Raw genomic sequence first — 21,083 nt, forward strand, 5'->3', positions numbered from 1 at the left:
AACATCTAAAATCACTGTTGTGATTTTGCTGTGCAGTTTTCTCCTATTCCCTCAAAAGGGTATACAAGCAGTCATCTATGTCCACTATAATGTTAAGATTCTCCAGTTGCATATGCATGTGAAGAAAAGGATCATATTGCTTTAATAGTATTTAGGGCCTCTGAAAATACTGGACAGAGTAATTACCACCTGCCTTATACTGTGCACCGGCAGATCTCAATGACAGACTGAAACAGCCATGAGCTAAGACTCCAGATCTTGCATTTCAAATGTGTCATATATAAAACAAATTAGCAACAGAAGCCAAAAAGAAGAGCTAAAGTGTGTTTAGAAGCAGCATTTAAGAAACAAAGGTTGCAGTACGTGATTTAGCAATTGACAAAGTTGACTAATTGTATGTTTGTGAGTTTAAAGCAAACACCTCAGCTCTCATTTAAACGTGCAGTGGAAGTCAAAGCCCTTGAAAGCAGCTGAGTTAGATACCTTCATGATTTGTGACACACAAAGTCAACCCTGGATGACATTTTAGAGCAAGTTGAAAAATTTGCCTTCTATAAGAAGAAAGCCTGCTTTGTCTTACACCTGCTTTCTGCTACTTTTGTTCCCATTTAAGCAGGGATTTTTTTTTCCTGGGATTCACCGCTGAGCATCGGTGCTCCAGCCCCAGGGTGGCTGAGCTGAGCCAGCGGTGTGGCTGGAGCCTGGAGGAGCAGCTGAATCACACAGTTCCCGAGTGGGATGGCCACGGGGCCAGCTTCAGCAGCCGCTGCAGGAGGTACGAGGTGGACTGGAACACAACAGGCATCAGCTGCACCGACCCCCTGGGCAGCCTGGCGGGCAGTGGGAGCACCGTCCAGCTCGGGCCCTGCCGGGATGGCTGGGTCTACGACTCCCCAGGGAGCTCCATCGTCACAGAGGTATGCCATAGCTTGTTGTCTTGGGTTATGTAACCAAAAAATGTTCATTCCATCTGTTGAAACCGGCTTGGGAGGTGTTTTCTTTATCTCTTGTTACTCCAGGGGGAAGGGGGTGGCTGCCTTCTGGTAATGGGCCAGCTCTTAAAACCGGGTTGAACGTTGTTCCTTATTTCTTTCACAACACATCCACCCTCCGGGGGGGATATCTTCTGGTAGTGGGCCATTGAGGCTCATCAATGACATGACACATCCCATTGTGAGATGTTCCACCCAGTGGGGGGAGCCAAACTGTTCCTACCTAGATAAAAACTGAGACATAGGATAACCAGGCATCTAGTGTTCCCACTGGATTCCTGAAGGAAGACCAGACCCATCTCGCCTTTATTGGACCGTTTTCTATAGGACCATCTCTATTCCAACAGAATTACATCTGCCACTCCAGGAGGGCTTACTTTGCATTGCTTCCAACACCCTGACCAACAGGCTGTCAGGTTGTATTTCTGACTCTGTCAGGGTTTCTAGGACTTTTTGTTTGTTTTGTTTGCTTGTTTTTTGTACTACTACATTTGTATTCTTAATATTTCTAGTAAAGAACTGTTATTCCTATTCCCAAACCCTTGCCTGAAAAGCCTTTAATTGCAAAATTATAATCAATGGGGGGGAGAGGGGGGAGGCAGGAGGGGGGGTGTTTACATTCTCCATCCCAAGGGAAACTCCAGCTTTTGCTGGCAGAAACCTGTCTTCACAAACCAAGACACTTGTCCAGAAAAAAATCACTGCTGTCTGCACAGGTTGAAGATAGAATACACTGGATTAATAAAGTTTTCTTTTGGTGTGCAGTCTGACTGTTAATAAACACTCAATATCAGGACCTGCTAGGTACTTAGGGCAAAAGTTCGTGTACATAAACAAGGGGAAATGATTACTTTTCCTGGCAGTATAATACTGCAATCTTGTAATCAATGGCTATCCTCATAATTATTATTTCCATCACCAAACTGAGGGTAGCACCCCATAGCCCAAACTGAGGAACTGCTCTTTTGGGTGATCATCCAGATACTCATCCATAATGAACAAGAAGCAGAGGATAGGGCTACAGTTGTCACATAAAGCTTTAGCAACAGCAGTATTCCTTTATCTCAATTTACAGTATTTAAACTAGATAATCTAGAATATGAAAATCAATGCAAACCAGTACTAATTGTCTTAAAGCCTTGTAGAGATCTGAAGTATAGGAATGACCTCCAAAGAGATCTCTTCTACTTCCCCTCCACTGCCAAATCTGTATTAACTACACCTAAACTGTGCCCAGAGGTAATTGTGTAACTTGATCTTATAAAGTGCATTGCTGGAAACTTCACAGCTTCTGTGGGTAGGGCATTCATATTTCCTTGTTTCATTATCATCACCGTTACAAATGCAAGTCCATCTCATTTTCCCTTGGGACAGATGAGCTGAGGCAGAAGGAAGCACTCTAGCTGTCCTCCAGACCAGGGAAACTGAGTTGAGCTGTTTGGTATGGCCCCAGCAAACTCATCTAGGTTAGAAAAAGATTAAATAAGCAGCCAAATACATTCACGCTTCTTTCTGGGCTGAAGGCTAGTTACACTTGAGTGTAATAATTCCAGCCGTAGATAAGTTATTATCAATTTGCCCTCCTCCCTTTGTTGGGTGTGTCCTGACAACCTGTTAATTGTAAATCAAAAGCAAGTTCCCAGTTGCCATTCCCTTCAGAGAAAAGCCAGCCAAATTCTGGGCCTTTTGCCGGTGCTAGTGAGGTGAGGGATGCTCCAGCTCCTGGCTCCACCCCAGCAGGGCTCATGGCAGCATCTCTCTCACCAGGCACTGTTTTTGCAGAGAGGAAATATTTTGAAATGTTTTGAGGCAGGTCTTGGCATCTGGGAAGGAGACAATGCACGAAGTATCCTCCAAATTTTGAGCAGATGGGTGATGACAAGAGGACGACATTTTTCTGAAATTTTTTATTTGTTCTTTCAGAGTTTTCCTCCCTTTCTCACTCTCCTTACCTGTCATTATGCAACCATATTCCCACGTGCAACTCTCACAAGATTGGGGAAAATCCAAACAACATGTATTGCAGGTGTCAGCTCGAGAGGATAGAGGGCTTCTTTCCCTCTGTTTTCTAGTGGATGCCATTGGTTTCCTTCCGTCTCGAACAGCCATAGTTTGTGAGGAATGCCCTGAGCTTCTAAATGTGTTTGCCCTTACAGTTTAGTCTGGTGTGTGAGGACTCCTCGAAGCTGGACCTCTTCCAGTGGTGTGTGAATGCTGGGTTTTTTATTGGCTCCATGAGCGCTGGCCTCATAGCAGGCAGGTGGGTGGTGTGTAGGCAGGTGTGAGATGAACTCTTTCCTCTGGCTATTTACTTTCTGATGTTGTGGAACAGCATTCACAATTCAGAAAGAAAATAAATGCAACCAAAACCTGATTGAAAAGGTCTGTGTGTCACTTAAAAGGGAGATGGGTGGTGGTTTCTAAGGTCCTACTTTCAAAGGCTGTTGTGACCCAAGTATCCACAAAGATGCCAAGGTGTCACTCCACCTTTTACACCCCTGCAGAATTCGCACCAGTGAAGGGACTTTGTTTTCTCTCACAGGTGCAAACAGCAATGCAAGCTCAGGGTACAAGATGAAATTTCAACTCTTACACCAATAACTATTTGGTCATCTTTGCAATGAATTTGTTTCCCATTAATTTTAATAGTACCCAAATGGCCATAAATCAGTTTCAAAATAGGAAAGTTTTTCTCAGATACAGAAATGGAAGCAGTTGTTTCTTCCTAAATTTTATTTGTTCCTCCTTTTTCTCAGCTGAGTCTGTATTTAGCCAGTTGTAGACATTATTGCCCTTCATTTCCTCTTTTCCATCACAATTGTCATTGTGCCATATAACTGCCCAGTGGATTGTTTTATTAGGTTAGACTCTGAACAAATTTAGTGCTTTGTAGCTGATCTGCCACTGCATATTTATCAATTTTTTCAGTAAAATAACAAGGGAGGATGAGACTGGAATTTGAAGAAATGGAGGTAACAGGGAGTGAACAATCCTTCTTGAGATCCAGTCTGTCTGGAATTTTTTTTTTCTTGCTTTGTATTCCCAATAGCCTTTCCCTCCCAAGACCACCCCAATATTGTCTCTGTTGAACAGATATTGCTATTGTTCCCTTCTTTTCACTGTCCCACTCCTCCAAGGGGAAAGGTCTATGGGAAGGGGCATAGCCATCCCCTGCAGTACTTCTGCAGGGTCATGAAATTAGGATGAGACTGTGTTTGTCTCACTGGTCCCAGCTCCCTAGTTTCAGTGCAGGCAAACACACCATCAGTAAGGCTGTGCAAACAAATCTGCTTGTGAAGAAGCTCATCTATGCACAGATTGGACAGTTTGCTTTCCCACCCTCGTTAAATCATTACCATACCACCAGTGAACCAGACCAGCTTTTTTATAAGCCTTCTGCATAAATGGATTTTTCATCAGTAGACAGTGATTTATTGAAGTAACTCTTTGTGGCCACATCTTGTGCGTGGCTACACTTTAGGCAAAAGAAATTCTCAGGTGAAAGACATCAAACAGCTACAGCAATACCAAAAAAATCCTGCAACCAGTCTTCCGTCCTGGGATGGAGTTCTCTGTCTGATTTCAAGGACAAAAGAGGACAGATTTACGACCGTTTCAGCTTTTCTTCACATGCATTTTGGAATATCTTTGTTTTGATTTTTTTAAATCAGAAACATCTGTTGCCTCCCTCATCCTCTCATTCCCTTAAATCCAAGTTCTTGTTTTCAGGCTAATCTCCCACTAAACTTGAAAGCATTCCACCCTTTTTCCCAGGAATGAAGGTTGGGTTGTGATACACTCTCATCCAGGTATAACAGGACATGAAATATCAGAGAGCAGATTCCATGTTTGTCAGAAGCACCACTCTTCAGATCACATTTCCAAGCAATCATGATCCCTAAGCAGAGGCATTTCTTGCCACCAGATGATGGTGAGAGCCAACAGAAACCAGAGCTTCCAAATTCATAGCCATTTATAGTCAAAGTTCTCTTCCGTCTCTGTCAAAATATTGGAGGATCTTTTTACAAAGGCTTTTTGTGGAGCAGGAATACGAAAAGACATGAGGGAGTAGGATATGATTTCTCCTAAGATAAAACACGTACATCTCAGAGTGTTAAGGGGTCTTCACTCTGTTCACACCACTCAGTCCCAGCTCGTTGCTGCTCCTGCACTGAGAGCACCCCAGAGCAACACAAAACACCATAACCAGGAGGTATTGTGCTCGGGGTAAAAACAGAATCAGAAGTCTCAAATGTGGTCTGATGAGGCTCTCATGGGCTGAACTTTAAGGCAAGTCAAAAATAACTGTGTGAGAGTATGAAATTTGAGTGATGGGAACTGCTGATGTTACTGTGGAAAACAAAAGACACTTATTTTGGCTGGTATTTATTATCATGTTATTTCTGTTAGCGGATGTTGACTAATCTAATGGCTTTTACAATTCATACTTCTAACCACATATGTATCTGTCAGCTAGAAATCAAATGCCATTCCAATGCTCAAGTTAGTTTGTTTCTTTTGGAAACCCTCCATGTCTGACTGAATATTAGTGAGTCATAGTGATAAAGGGAATGACAAACAACAGGGATGTACAAAACCTTATTCAAGAAGAGCTCAATACTCAGCCAGGGTTGATAAGACAATGTGAAAAGATCACAGTTAGCAAACAAATCCCCATTATAAAGCTATGGCAGGTTTGAAAGATGGGCTGGGAAGCCATATCAGAGCTATCCTGAATTCATTGGCCAAGTCCTTAACCAAAAGTGAGCAATGACCTGAAAACGCAAGACAGGGGAGCTCCCTGAAATTCCATACAGATGGTTAATATTGCAAAGGAAAGAGCAGATATAGACTCCTATTCAAAATTAACAGACACCCTGTCCAGCCTCTTCAAACCTTTTGGTTTGTCCCTTATCCTTGCAGGAGCTGAGCCTCTTCCTTCTCTTTTTTTCCCCCCACGGTGACATCCCACCTGATCCAGGGACTGGCCAGCAAGGGATGCTGGCTCACAGGCCATGTCCCCAGTTATGCAGTTTGCAATACACTTTCTGGGCAGGGAACCCTGTTTAGCAGCAGGGCTGACCCCCACAGATGCCATCTGATTTTCAAAGCACTGTGTGTAACAAGAGCAGACTTCCTGAGCCAGAAGCATTTTTGCTTCACTCCTCCATGGACTATCCTGTACATTTTTTCTATTTGCCTCCTGAACACTTTCATGTTTCAGTGTCCCAGGACATCTGGCAGCAATTCATGTGGCATAAGTGGGAAATTCACAAAGAAACACTTTCTTTTGCTTCTTCTAAAACTAAAAATCTCTTTGGGCTGCTCACTCACAGCTCATTTCTGTAGCAAGCAGGAGTCCAGTTATGAGCCCAACTCGCTTCCTCCAAACTGCACCTGCCTCTGCACTAAAGTAACCTAGAGGCAGTATCTGATTTACTGTCACAATTCTCTCTACCTGCCTTAAAATCTTGATTCTTGGCTGGTCTATAATTCAGCTCCTGCCACCCAGCAGCGAGCACTGCCATTGTAGAGCCCACTGGGGGAGGCCAAGCATCCACAAGCCCCTTTTCCCTCCTGGTTTTTCTCCTCTTCTGCCAGAGAAATAAATAAACACTTCTAATCCCAAGCTGGCTTTTAAGATCTGGCATTCCAGAATCTGACTAGATGTTAGGCAAGACGAAAAATGAAAAAAAATAAAAAGACAATGAGGAATAGGAGGCAGTGAATCCTCAGGACATGTTGGGCCATGTACAACTGCATCAACATTCAGGATCAGTGATGGGGAAGGGGCAGAAAGCCCCATCACAGACACCCCCTGGGACCAGCACAAACAAAACCAGGACACTGCCCTCCATATGCTTTAAAGTTTGTGTTTATGCATGAATGTTTTCCTAATTCCCTGAGCTTGATTATTTACATGGCCAAACTCCCAAACATCTGTCAGAAATAAGTACTGAGCCAGGGGGGAACAATAAGCCAAGAAAGGATATGGCTTTTAAAGTAGTTTTCCCTCCATGCCATGATGGAAAATCACTGCTGTGGTGCTTTTAAAGATTGAAGAGTTGTCTCCACATCTCTTAGGAAGCTGTGATTCTGATCGTATTTATCAACTTATTTTTATTCTCTGGATTTGAGTTTGCCTCCTGACCAGTTCTAGTTGTGGAAGAAGGCCCAGTTTCTTAATATCTTAAAATATTAAGGATGTAGGATGACACAGTGCTGTAGAGTAGGGATAGGACCAGAAAAGTGTCCAAACAACAGCTATGCTTGCATATTGGCATTTGTATTTAGGTGTTGACAGCAACAGCAGAGGACAACAAGAACAGCACTTAGAAAGGTGCAGCCCTTTGCCACAAGATCATCTGCCTGTCAGATGATGCCATGGAGAAAACCAGAAAACTTGTAAAACCAAAGTTAGTTGGCCAAAACCCCCAGCTGATGAATGCTGATGTGTATCCCATTATGTTCTTTTGTGTTCTCTTCAGGCACAGTTGAAATAAAATCCAGGTTTAAGTTATTAGGTGAGGGGCAGGGTCTTCTTAAGGGGTCAGTCCCACTTTCATTAACCTGGCTCTGTTACTTGCTCCCGGGTTCCTTGCCAGAGTCAGATCGTGCTTGGTCCTGAAGTGCTCTTTCCCAGGCTCCAGGGGCAGCCCTGGCACTGGTTATGCTCCAGCAGCCTCAGGAGCAGACAGGTGCCAGCTGCTCTTAAGGGGAAGGGAAGCTGTCAAACTGTGTTACCTGAGGCAGGGTGTGAGCACCATAGCCTGGGGATGACACACTCCTACCACCCCCCAGGACTCAAGGCTGCTGCTCCCCATTTTGAGAGCAGCCTTTTGCAGCTGCACCAGCTTTTACATCTCTTTGGCAGCTCCAGGAAGTAATTAATGAATGGGAAAAGGTCACCAGCAAAGAAATTAATGAAGGACATTTGCCCTTGTGTTTGTTAAGCTGCCACCAGTAGCAGATGCCACTATCACATGTAGCTGCCAGAGCCTGCCAGCTCTGTAGCTCCTGCTGGGGCAGTATCAGTGCTTATGGGAATAAATACCATCACCAGCATGATGGGCAAGGGTCTTGGGACTCAGCTTTTGTAGTTACTAGTTTATTCATCTCTCTTTGCTTTGCTTGACTTGTTGCTACTGCCCCCATTTTCTATCTGCAGAGTTTTCAACAGGTTTTATATCAAAGAACTGTAAGTCAGAAATTCTGACAGGGTTTTTTTGGTGGTGGTTTTGTTTTGGGGTATTTTTTTTTGTTTGTTTATTTGTTTGGGGGGTTTTATTGTTGTTGGTTTGGGGGTTTTGGTTTTGTTGGTTTTGGGGGGGGGGTTGTGGTTTTGGTTTTTTGAGGGGTTTGGTTTTTTGGGGTTTTTTTTGTGCAGAGCAGAGACTTGTCTGCAACCACAGCAGAACATCAGCTCTACCAGACACACAATTACACCCCCACTGTTCCTCTTGCCCTCTCAGGACAAGCTTATTCCCCTCTGACCCTGAAACAAATATTAGTTTTGCAACTGTCCGGGCCAAAGTCATGTCATGTCCTTCCTGATCTGTCCCTACTCTTCCCAGGGCAACTTTGCCATGGCCCTGCCTCACTGCACAACATGCTTCCCTGGCTTGGAGGCCCTCATGGCCACACTGAACATTAACTGAGGCTCAGGGCAGTTGACAGCAGGTGCAAGGTCACTGGGATGCAATCCTGGAGGAATTTCACCCTGTCGGTTAGAGTCCAGCAGTGTCTTGTTCAGCTGTGGATTCTCTCCCTGCAGCTGATTATCAATGGGCAGAGGTACCTTGTACCCTGCTCACAGTATCCCTATGGAAAACCAGTGTGCTCCAGCAGAAAGGAACCAGCAACACAGAGAAGGGGAGCCACAGAACCACTGTCCCTGTTTTGTCCTGCAACAACAGGCCTGTTACAGTCGTTCAACAGGATGGACTAGGAAATTTCTGAAGATGCTGGGTATTTCCTGGAAGACCCAGTGCTGTTCCTGATTCTCCTTGATGCACAGGATCCTTGGTCAGGGTTCTGCAAATCCCCAAGCCTGAACCCAGCTCACTCCAAAGGAATACCCCTTCAGAGCATGTCTGTAATGCTATTACCTTTTGAAGGACTATGAGTGTTTCTCTCCTGCACTCTTCCTCATGCTCTGGAGTTGCAACATGCCCATCCTTGTGAGTAGCCAATTAAATAGCAGAAAAAAAAATCAATTTTCTAAAAACTCTGTGCAAGTTGTCACACAACTGAATCATGTTTGTATTTACCTGATTCTACAATGGAGATAAATCTCTTATCCTGTGCTGCCTCTTCTTAAGAAAAACCAACAAAGTCAAACTTTACCGAGATTTGCAAAGTTTTGTTGGTATAAATCCCACCATACTCAAGACCTCTTGAAGTCCACATTGAAGTCCACACAGCTGGTACAAAAATTTCCCAGCCCTAAAATAAGTTTCTCTTAGTTTACAGAGCAGGAAACAGCTATGCAGCAATAGGGACAATCCCACCAGAAAACCCCAAACACTGTAAATAAAGGACATGCATAGAAATTGAAATAATACAGGCAAGGCTTTTTGTGAGGGTATTTATTCTAAATGGTATTTCCATGCTACTGCCCTAAAGCAGAGTACCCAGCAAGAATTACACCTTCTTCAGCCACGTGCTACTTCTGATCCTTGGACATAGAGATAGATATTTTTGGCCTTTGGAGCACTTTGCCTGCAAGAGTAATAAAACATAAACATCAGCCAGGAATGAAGTTGTTCGGGGAGCAGCTAACTTCAAGTTCTTCACCTGCTCTGCCTTGGCCCCAGCAAAATTATCATATATATTCCCTTAGGTTTGCTCTGGCTCCTCAGCAGATACTGGTGCTCCATGCACCACATGTGAAGCTGCTATCAAGACTGCCCTTTTTCTGTTCAATAGTTAAGGGTTTTTTTTAACCCAAATACCATTTATAATGGTGTTGCAGCACATTTTAGAGACTAGTGCAGCTATTCACAGGCCAGTAAAGACCTAGGCTACTTGTTTTCAAGATGTCTAGGTAGACATGGGGTAAAAGGTCTGGAATCTGTCCAGTGAGAGTCTGGAAATTACCCAGCAAATCCTTGGGAACAAACAAGGCGGCCAAGTAACCCCTGGGATTCCCTCCGGACAGGGATTTTGCCCAATTTCAAGTGAAAATGGCTACAAATTCATCATCATGACTCACTTGTGAAAGTTTTCAACGTCCTCCACAGTTTCAGGCAAAACTCTTCCTTTGGTTTCAGGCAGAAGCAGCACCAATCCACCCGCAATCAAACCAAGCACAGCTTCAAAACAGAGGCACAAAGATCTTGTAAGCATTTATCAACCACTTGCTACTGCCAGACAGAATGGACTTGTCAATGGAATTTTGTTTTGTTTTTTATACAAGATGTGCACCTCACATCTCTATATGCAAAACTGGAGAATGCAGCTGCCCTGTGGAGACAGCACCAAGCCAAGTCCTCTTGTGAGTTATGCATGAACTAGGACACCTCAAACTGGACAGGTCATTCCTTTATAGAGGAAAGAGCTCTTCTCAGTGCTAGAGCATCCAGGAATCACATTCTATCTTTATGCTATTCACTTAAGATTAGAAATTGTATACACAAGGTATTATCTTCTAAGCAATTTGATCAATTCTCCTGAAACTTGTACAAGTTTTCACATGTTTGGCATGTATTTTAAATCTACTAAGTGCCCTTCTAGATGTCCTGTCTGTTAAAATATGCATATTACCATTCAAGGTATTTTTCTATAAATACTGCGCTGACCTGATTCATAAAAGTGTTACAGGCCCTGACCTGAGAGTTCAGTCTTCAAAACTTTTCTTGCATTTATTTACCAGCCACTTTCCAAACAGCTGTAGAAGAACCAGTTAACAAAATGTCAGAAAAGCTGAAGCATAACAGCCACACTTCTATTCCATTAAATAGGCAATTACATGAAATTCTACAGTTTGACTGCTGGACAGAGACAATATAACTCACAGCAGAGCAGTATATCAGCTTTAAATCCATCAAATATTAAGCTCATCAAAATTTTTCTGAGCTCTATGCCATCTGTCAAACATGTATTCGACTCTAACTTCCTTTAAAATGCAAGGAGAAATCAGAGGGTCAAGGGAGACATGAGTGCATAAACAAATTCCAACTTGTCATAAACAGAAGGCTAAGGCCTTGTGGAGAGCAAGGGGCTTCTGCTGAACTTAAAGCAGCTGTGATGGTGGCTCTCCCCTCCCTTTGAACTTGGGTCCCCCACTGCACCTGGAAGGGGTGGGCAAGGAGGTCGGGTGGCACTTACTGAAGACAATCAGTGGCAGATCGTGCCAGATCTCCGCCAGTCTGTAGACAATGAATGGGACGATGACTCCACCAATATCACACAAAGAGGAGCAAACCATCACCCCAAGATTCCTGGTTTGGCAGCAAAGGGATCATGTCAGTGTCAGGGTACTGCAGCTGGAAATGGATGGATCACAACTCTCACCCTCAGACAGGATGAATCCAGGCACTGTGTGGAAACTCAGAACCCTCATCCACTCTGGTTCTCCCAAATTTTCCCTTTATTTCAATTATGTAAGTTTCCCCTTGTCTAAAAGTACATTTCTTTTCTTTATTAAGCCATCTTTTTAAGGCATTTTAATTGTGCTTCACTTTATGTTCAACAGCACCTGTGTAGTTCTGACACATTTGAGGATAACTTAATTTAGCATAAAACATAGCATACACAGCAGCCTCAACTATTTGTTTCCAGGCCAAATACCAACTGGGAAGAGGAGGCACCTACCTGATGTAAGTTGGATACAGTTCTGTGTTTACAAAGCAAACCATTTCAAAAGCCATTGTAATTCCCATTCTCCCAATGCAAGCTGCAATCACTTTTAACCAATGTATGTCTGTAGAGAAAATACATTCATTTAAAAGCAGTCCAGTGATTTAACACTGTTGAATTAATTGGCACCTGCTATTTTGTGGGACATCTCATCCCATGTCAGTTGATGTTTTTAAGGGACCTCGTTTCACCCGTGTGAGGGAGGGAACGGGAGCGGTGAGGACCGCAAAGGCAGCAGCAAGGGGACCCTCACAAAGCAGCATGGAGGCTCCAGAGGACAGGGTGGGAAGCCCCCAGAGGGCTTCATTCAGCTGACTTACCCTCCGGGATGAGGGCTGTGGCAAGGCAGGCAGCCCCAGCCACCAGGTTTGAGGCAGCCCAGGGGTAGCGCCGCCCGACACGGTCAATAGTGATGATGATGATGAAGGCAGCTGGGAACTCAACAAGTGCAGAATAGAGGAAATCCAGATACATGTTGTCAGCAGCCATTCCCATGTGCATGATGAGCCCCTGGTAGAGGATGGAGCTCGTGAACCTGGGCAGAGAAGAGCATCCTGGATTTGTTAGGTAGTAAGAGAACAGACATCCATGTCCTGATGGAGATTTCAAATCCATAGCTCCAAAATCATCTCTCTAGTGTTATATTCTTACCAGTTGTACATCAAAATGACTGTGTTTTTTCTTATCTGTGGTGTCCTGAAAAGGTCCATCAGTGAGGGACTCTGCTTTCCACAATCTTCCTCTTCAAATTTAATATCCTATGGAAGAGCCAGTACAGAGTACATTAAATTTCTCTGGGAGGAACTGATGCAAGGTGCTGTCATGATGCTTACTTACATGCACAAGCAAACCTTGAGCTTACCTCAAAATGGGAAGGCATCTTTTTCTGATTTTTTTTAGCTATATCTCTGACAATTTTCATAGCTTTGTCATTTTTTCCTTGAGATATCAGCCACCTGGGAGACTCTGGGAGGCACCTACAATGAGAGTGGATGCCATTATACAGCAAAACATGAAGCCTAAGCCTATCTATTCTCCCATGAGTGGAGACTTTGGAGGGATTAAATAAAGGTAGGTGGATTTTTTTATATATATATATATTTTTTTTTTTTTTTTTGGGGGGGTCAGGAAAAGTAGTATATCCCGTGACTGAGATTGGAAGAGGAACACTTGAGGCTAACAGGCTTTTTAGTCAAAGAGGAGTTTACTAAAGATAAATCAGAGAGAAGCTTTGAGTGAGAATAGCGCTCTCATCCATCCCATTCACCACAAACCAGCTCCTCTTAGGGAGCTGTTTTTCACTTCTGCCAATACAGGTTAAGAAGTACTAATTAAGTTAGAACTGCCTTACCAATTCAAAAATATGAAAAAAGGAAGGCAACAAATTTCTTTCTATTCTTCCTGACCTCTTGAACCATCCAAACAATTTCTCAAATCCAAAGCACTCAAACCAAAATGTATCATTTGAAAAGAGGAAAAAGTAAAATGAAGGAGTACGAAAGTGCTTTTTTTCAGTTGGACCACAAAAACCTACAACTTTTCTGCCTTAAAAGAACATGCTAACAACCTGTTACAGTTATGTTAGCATTATGCGATCTGTCAATAAGCATATTTTCAGTGCAAGACAAACTTATGACAAGTTATGCCAAGGTACCTAATTTAATTTATGAATTGCTTAAAGAAAATAATAAATTATACTAATCTGATTTTCCCCCAGTGTTTGTCCAAGTAGTCTGTTTTTTAAACGCAAGGTCAGGTGAGGTGTACAGCCTGGGATTCAACAAGATCTCAGTCACCGAGGGGTCCTATTTCCCTCTCCTTTTTGCTAGGAACCTCCTCTCTGAGGTGTGCACACCAGAAAGGAGCTGCCGGCCTCTCTCAGCATCCAGCCTTGGGAAGCAGGAGCAGCCGGGTTTTTTGGGTGGCGGGCAGAATTACCTCGGGAGGCACTCACCAGTAGTAGAGCAGGAGGAAGCAGGTGGGCAGGGTGACGGTGAGCTGCAGCCAGCGCCAGTGAGGGATGGCGTAAGCGATGGCGTCGAACACCAGGAGCCCGACGGAGAAGGCGGCCTGGTAGAGGATCCCCACCGTCCTCCTGTACTGCGGGCCCACCACTTCTGTCACTGCAAACGTGCACGAGGACAGTGAGGGCCGGGGTGCCCCACGCAGCAGAAACCTGCTGGGGGACACTGGAGCACCAACACCGTGGTAACACCCTGGAGAAACCTTGGTAATCACGGGCTTCCCGGCATGATGCCTCCAGCCAAAACCCCTGGTTCCCTTTTCTGGCACCAAACTCCAGCAGAGAAGAGAACACTGCTGCTAGCATTCACTGGCCTGAGATACCCAGGAATGTCCTCTGCTGCAGAGATCTCAGAGTAAATCAAGCATTCATCAAAGCGCACAGGCAGAGTTTGCTGTGAAATCTAGTGCTGACTTACTTACATAATATCTCCAACCCAACAAAAAGGCTGAATATTTTGTTGTCAAAGCACAGGCTTTCAGCCTGCATCTCACTCCAAGTACATAAGGAAAACCTGTATCACAAGATGGCACAGAGCTCCTGGGTCAGGTGGGATCATTAATCATCTGCACTTTGCAACTCCACACCACAGCACAAACCCACACATTAAGTCTTGTCGATAAGGAGTCAAAAGCAGCTATTCCAGCAGACAGGCATGAGCACACTCAACATTTTGCATCCAGTTGTGCGACTTAAAGAAAGCAAACTTATTACAAAGAACAGTAAGGAACTAATTAGCAGCCAAATTAACTACTGAGGTTTGGAACCACAGATTAGCTAGTGCTGCTCTGACAAATGATGCACAAAGACATCTCCTCAGGCTCAGCACAACTGAGCCAAAAGCAGCTGAAGGGTAGACAAGTGCCCCAGCAGAGCAGGATAACAAGGTTGTTCTGTCCTAGTATACTTCCCTAGATATTCAGTATTGGCCACCCTTAGGAAGAAGAACAAATTTAAGGAAGCTTTGGGGCTGGTTCAGGATCTTTTTTGTAAGAGAGTTTCAAGTGAATTCAGCAGTAACAAGATGTAACAGAGAGAAAATATCAGGATAGGGCAAATCATTGTCCTGAAAAGAACTTTGTGCTCTAAAACAGCTTAAAGTTCCCCAGAAGGGATGGAGACTTCATGTGTGCCAGGAAAAGATTTAAGAGGCCAAGCAAGCATACAGAAATGCACAGGAAGGAATAATCGTGTCTTAGCAGAAGACAGTCTGGACCATGGGATAGGTGGTTTTATTTTATTTATATCAGACATCTGGATAATTGAATTAGCAAGATGCCCACAGTGAAAGACTTAATGGAAGTTTAGGGCACTGACTTGTACATTTTTACTACCACAATGGACTGCACTTCTCAGAGATATCTGGTAGACCTGCCACCCTAACCCAGTTAAGATTCTGTTGGTCAGCTTTTAAAATACTCATGCTTGCAGTTGGGTATTTTAGACAAGAGACTGAACTCCACTCCAGAAAAACCAGAGAAGTCCCAGGCAGCTCTACCCTGAACCAGAAAGTGGTCCTGAGGTGGCCTCAGACCCAGCCTGGCTGCACAGCTGTGTCTCACCAGCAGCCACACAGGCTGGCCCCTCCATAGCCTCTGCTCAGCCCAGTGGATATCCACAGGTACACAAACACCTTGTCCTGTTATCAGCAAGTGCATGCTGTTCTTCAGTTAGGTTTAGGTTCTGAAGCCTCTGTTTGCCCTTTAATGCTCTTTGTGTCATAAAAATGTCTCAAGTTTTCCCCACCCTCTGCCTGCTTCATTAATGGCCTCCTCTATCAGGGCAGGAGGGGCTGTGTCTGCCTGGTCACCTTCCCCAGCCAGAGCCTGATGGAAGGAAGAAGAGCCATGTGGCCCAGACAGATCTGCAAGTGTGATCTGCAAAATTAGGGGAAAGCCTAACTCCAGGCAAGAGCCCTAATATATCACCATTTGCTCAAGCTCTGAAGGCTACTATTGTTTCTCCCTAATGGCCGTGCTTGAAAACATCCCGAGAAGTCAAAGAGGGAGAAAACTCCTTAATGAAACATCGTAGGAGGCATTTTTTAAATGGTGCCTTTTTTTCAAGTTTTTTGGAGTTGAGTTTTGTTCCTTCATCTTCTGCAGCTAGTCTTGCTCCTGGGAGAAGGTCCTGAACTTACCCAGGATGTAGCCTGCAGTCCAGCAGCCCTTGCTGACCAGCCCTTGCAAGAACCGGATGATGACTATCCACAGGTAGGTGGGCACAAAGACCAGAAGGATTCCACACACAACGTTTGCAAGAATTGTTGTTAAAAGGCAAAATTTACGGCCAAACCTGCATTGGAAAATGATAGGCATGAAGCAAATCACTAGTCATAGAAGCATTTTACTAGTAAGAGCTTTGTATATCTTCAGGGGGAAAACAACCCAATTTTGCTATGCAAAATAGAGACATCCTATTTTTCTTTGCCCATTACTCACCTGCTTTTCTATGCCATGAAAAGTTACTGTGCCAGTTCCTCAGCAATTCCACAAAAACTTCCAGGAAAAAAAAGAATAGTCCCATGTTTACATATATTACATTGGGACTGAAAAATAAGCATGGGTTAATATGATGATTCTGATATTTCCACATGCATCTGATTTATAGGGTATTTATTTACCACAACCTTAACCTTTAAAATACTAGTAACATATGGATCTACTTGTGAGTGGGCTGCATTTTGCAGCTGGAGCAGCTCAGAGCGTGCTGTACTAATAGTCCCAGGCAGAAGGGGAGCAAGGGGGGAAATGGGCCCTCCTGTACTGGAATTTGTTTGCCTTTAACCCCAGGTGCCTGAGCCAGGGAGTCTGACTCTGCTGGCTCTGAACAGGGAGGGATTGCCTGCTTTTTTCACAGTGACTGCTGCTGTACACATCTGGCAATCCGTGCCAAATATTTCTAAGCTTCTCCAAAAGAAGCAAAATGTTTCCAAGCTGCAGCCACACAGAGTTCAACAGATTAAGTGGGAGACACAAACCATCAGCATTTCCTGGCTTTGGTTAACACCTACTGCTCTGATGTGGCACAGTAGGAAGTTTGGGGTGTACAAATCTAAAATAGTCCTTGTGGGCTCTGCAGGGCTCGCTGAGCAAATCTGTGCTAACCAGCAGGTACAACCTACAAGGCAGGATACTGGCTCATGATGCAACTGAACATCCAGGGGATGTTCAGTTTACTTTCAGAGGAGCAGAGATGGTACTGGTTGCACAACTTTTATCTAAGTTTGGGTGCTGAACACGGATAAGGGAGGTCAGAGGGTTTTGCTGTCAGCCCACACATACCTGTCTGCAATGTAGCCAATGTTTAGGGAGCCAATAAAAAACCCAGCATTCACAGAAGACTGAAAGACATCCAACTTCCAGGAGTCCTCACACACCAGGTTGAACTAAAGGAGCAACCAGAGTCAGAGACAGGGGAGTGAAATGAGGAGCTGGCTCATATCCACAACTCTCCTTCACTTCAGTTAAAGATTTAAACTTGTTTCTGGGTCAATGTCTGTTTTGTCAGCACACAGAAATCCTACCAACTTAACTAATTGTCCAACATTAAAAACTGGAACAAGTCCTTGAGGAGTTTGCTGGAATTTCCCATTCATGTCTGATCTCTATTTTCTGCAAAGAGCATAAGTGAGTTATTAGCTGTCAAAAATGGCATCCAAACCTGTGTTGGCCCTCATCGATCAAATCAGCAGGGAGCTGATGACCACTCCAAGTTTCCAAACAGCTTTTTTTTGTGGCTGATGGTGAACATTTCTAAGCAGTTCTTGTTGCCTCATACCCAGGCATGGCAGAGTAGTCCCCACAGACCACTCAGGACTAAGTGTGAAGTTCTTACTAAAAGCATCTTAGATGCTTTCAGGAGCCTGCCTTGTCCCACATCCCATGGAGCACTGGCCTTCTGGAGGAGGGTGGAAGTATCTACATCTGCCCCAAGGCCACAGCAATTTCTCTCTGCTCTGGTCTTTAGCTAAACTATGCTGTTGTGTGCACCTGGGGAACAGATATTTTTTATCCAGGGCCAAGCTTTATACCACATAAGTACCCACATACATTTGCCATCTAGTCTTCTCCTATCTTACTTGTAGAAAAACATAAAAGCTACCAGAGAAAAAGTTTGTGCAATAACTTCTCCTAATATGACTGAGAATCCCTTCCCTTCTTCCTGGTAGCTGGGTTTAATTGAATCTATTCATCCATAATTAACACAAAATCAAATATTTGTTCTGATGCTCTGTGGGACTTTCCCATGAGGATGTTCTTCCATATGCAAACCTTTCCTTTGAAATAACACAGTTTACACTGCACTGTCCTTTCCTTTTCTTAGCTATCAGAGCAGGGAACAACATAACAGAGCCTGAGAAGTTTCACAGAAACAGTCACAATCAGGAACTCATTAACAAAATGTGGAGTTATGTGACATATCTGGTTATCCTGTGAAGGAAGAGGTCCATGGGCCTGGTCTCGCACCCCCTTCAGCAGGAAAGGGGAGACAACTGATGTGAGAACATGACTGCATGAGCCCACACAGACTGCAAGTGCTCAGCTTCCCACAACCTCAGGAGATGATGTTGGGGCATCTGGACCTCAGGATTTTCTGGAGGCTTTTCCAATGAGATGTGCCTGCTGAGCTGCTGCACAGAAGTCCTGGGTCACCCTGTGTTGGAGGGTGACTTCCTCACTTTCATGCCTCACAGCATGTAACTTGCTGAAAGCAGTACACTTAGAGTGCAATCCCTTACATCTAGCGCCAATCTCTTACAAAACTATGAATGTTGAAGTTGCCACAGCAGAGATTTCAACTGCTCCTGTGTTAGACATATGGGGGAAAAAATCCTGATCACCTCTAAACATTTGGTGAAACTTTCTGTGATGAGATCAAGCTTGTCATCCCAGTTCTGGTTTAATCCTAAAATTAAAGCACCCAAACTGCTAAAGTACAGCAAGTAGCTTACCACTTTCAGTTTATTCACACTCCTTCTGAGAACACAAAAGTCATTGGTTTTTTTACAGTTTATTCCTGACTTAAGCTGTTTAATTGCAGGACGCCTCAGTTCCTCAAAAGGAATAAATTTCCCCACACTGACTGCCATTCATTTTTATTTAAAACCAACTTTAAAATACTTTCTTTATTAAAACAAACAAACAAAAAAACCCCAAAAAACCAAACACCACCCCCCTCCCCCCCAAAAAAACCAAAGAAAGAAAAAAGAAAAGGAAAAAAAGAAAAAAAAGAAAAAAAAGAAAAAAGGGGGTGGGGGAAAGAAGACCTTTGCATTGGCCTGTTTTGTTTGCAGCACCGCTAGCTGCACTGTTTACACACCTTCACCAATCGGACCTCTCATGTGACAGGAATTTCATTCACAACTGGACTTTACCTACCTGGGGATTTATTTGCTGAAATATGGTTTGCTCCCCAGCTGGAGATATAAGCCTCCTGAGCAGCCAAGGCAACACTTCACAGCAAGGACAGAGGGAAGATGACTTGTACACCCCCAAGCGCAAGTTCACCGTAAGAGACAATCCCTTCTCCAGGTAAGCAGGGGATATTTTAACACAGCCAAGGCTCCACCGACCCTCTCCTCCAACCCTCACCTTGACTGTAACAGAGGGGACAGGGCAGAGGGGGCTGTTTTTACCTCTGTGACGATGGAGCTCCCTGGGGAGTCGTAGACCCAGCCATCCTGGCAGGGCCCGAGTTGGACGGCGCTCCCACTGCCCGCCAGGCTGCCCAGGGGGTCGGTGCAGCTGATGCCTGTTGTGTTCCAGTCCACCTCGTACCTCCTGCAGCGGCTGCTGAAGCTGGCCCCGTGGCCATCCCACTCGGGAACTGTGTGATTCAGCTGCTCCTCCAGGCTCCAGCCACACCGCTGGCTCAGCTCAGCCACCCCGGGGCTGGAGCACCGATGCTCGGGGATGAACCCAAAGAAGACGACCCCCACGTACACTGGGGTGAAGGAAGCAGATAACAAACATAGGACAAAAAAGGTTTGCTTCTGGAACCTGTCAAATTCTCCAACGTGCTCTAAAATGTCATCTAGGGTTGGCATTTTGGTATCAAAACCACCTCAAAAACCTCAACTAGGTCTTCTCCGCAGCACTAATATTTTTAGTTGGCAGCAAAGCTACTTAAGTAACAAAGATATTTGACCAAAAGTCAAGACTAACTCTATAAATTATTAAACTACATGTTGCAAGCCCTATTTTTCAGGTTTCATTTGAAATCAGACCTTAATTCACCCAGGGAGAATTTGCCTTTAACCCCTAATTAGAGTACTTATACATTCCTGCTCTCTGGAAAAGCCCCTATGGGCCACAGCCCTTCAGTTTTTCTTGGGGATTTTGGGGTTACTTTTAAATTAGGCAAGTCAGCTCCTCAAATAATAGACATTTTTAAGGAGCAAACATAGATGGAAAATTCTACCAACATACAAGCAACACATGGGTTTAGTGCAGAATGGCTGGGCACCACATGTGAGCAAAGCCTCTTAAACAGGATCTGTAAAAAATAGGTGGGTACACTCTGAAAAAGAAGTGTCTATACAGAGAGCCATATAGCAGTAAGGGATCAGCTTTCCTGAAAACTCCAATATCATGTGTGCCTCACCCCTCACCCTCCACACTCTTCCATTCCCAAGGAAATCCTCTCCCCACCTTTATCAGGGAACACAGTTTTCACCAGACCATATTTCTGCAGTGATACAGAAGAGAAAAAAACATTCACTACAGAATCCTGCAGTGGGAATAGTTGTGGAAAGCCACAATATACAGTATCTATGGCCAAAACAGCTATTTTTTTTACCACAGAAGACCTATACGACTTTAGGTAGACTTCATTGCAGGCACCTCAAATAAATGCAGTTATAATAGGCTCCAGTGGTACATTGCCGTGCCTGTGGACAGATACCAGCTACTCCCATATCTTTTGCTGACAACAGCAGCCTTCTATCAGAAAGAGAAGGTAATGCTTGAAAGACATTAAAAAAGTGAAAAATTGTCTGGAAAGAAATTGGAATAGCTTAGGAGTCAAGGAAAAAAAAAACCTAAAGATGCAATACACAAAAAACCCAAACAAACAAACACCCCACAAACCACACCCCCCAAACAAACAAACAAAAGCAGAAAAACAGCAACCCAAAAAAACCAAAAAAACACCAAAAACAATTTATAAGGCCATTCCGGATCTGGCATTGAAACAGAACTTGGCCT

General features: G+C 44.1%; 1 protein-coding gene across 1 annotated transcript; it reads right to left on the minus strand.

Moving 5' to 3' along the window:
* Window positions 1–9,563: 9,563 nt before the first annotated feature.
* LOC136359111 (solute carrier family 22 member 2-like) lies at window positions 9,564–20,030 on the minus strand. Its single transcript, XM_066315440.1, has 11 exons — window positions 19,514–20,030; window positions 17,160–17,263; window positions 16,016–16,170; window positions 13,807–13,975; window positions 12,715–12,829; window positions 12,504–12,610; window positions 12,173–12,387; window positions 11,808–11,916; window positions 11,322–11,434; window positions 10,207–10,306; window positions 9,564–9,713 (listed from the first exon to the last, which is right to left on the minus strand). Exons 1-11 carry the CDS (start codon window positions 19,922–19,924, stop codon window positions 9,647–9,649), a joined length of 1,665 nt encoding a protein of 554 aa, XP_066171537.1. The 5' UTR covers window positions 19,925–20,030; the 3' UTR covers window positions 9,564–9,646.
* Between the last annotated feature and the right edge of the window lie 1,053 nt (window positions 20,031–21,083).

Source organism: Sylvia atricapilla, chromosome 3 (assembly GCF_009819655.1).
Source record: "Sylvia atricapilla isolate bSylAtr1 chromosome 3, bSylAtr1.pri, whole genome shotgun sequence".
Lineage (NCBI taxonomy): Eukaryota > Metazoa > Chordata > Aves > Passeriformes > Sylviidae > Sylvia > Sylvia atricapilla.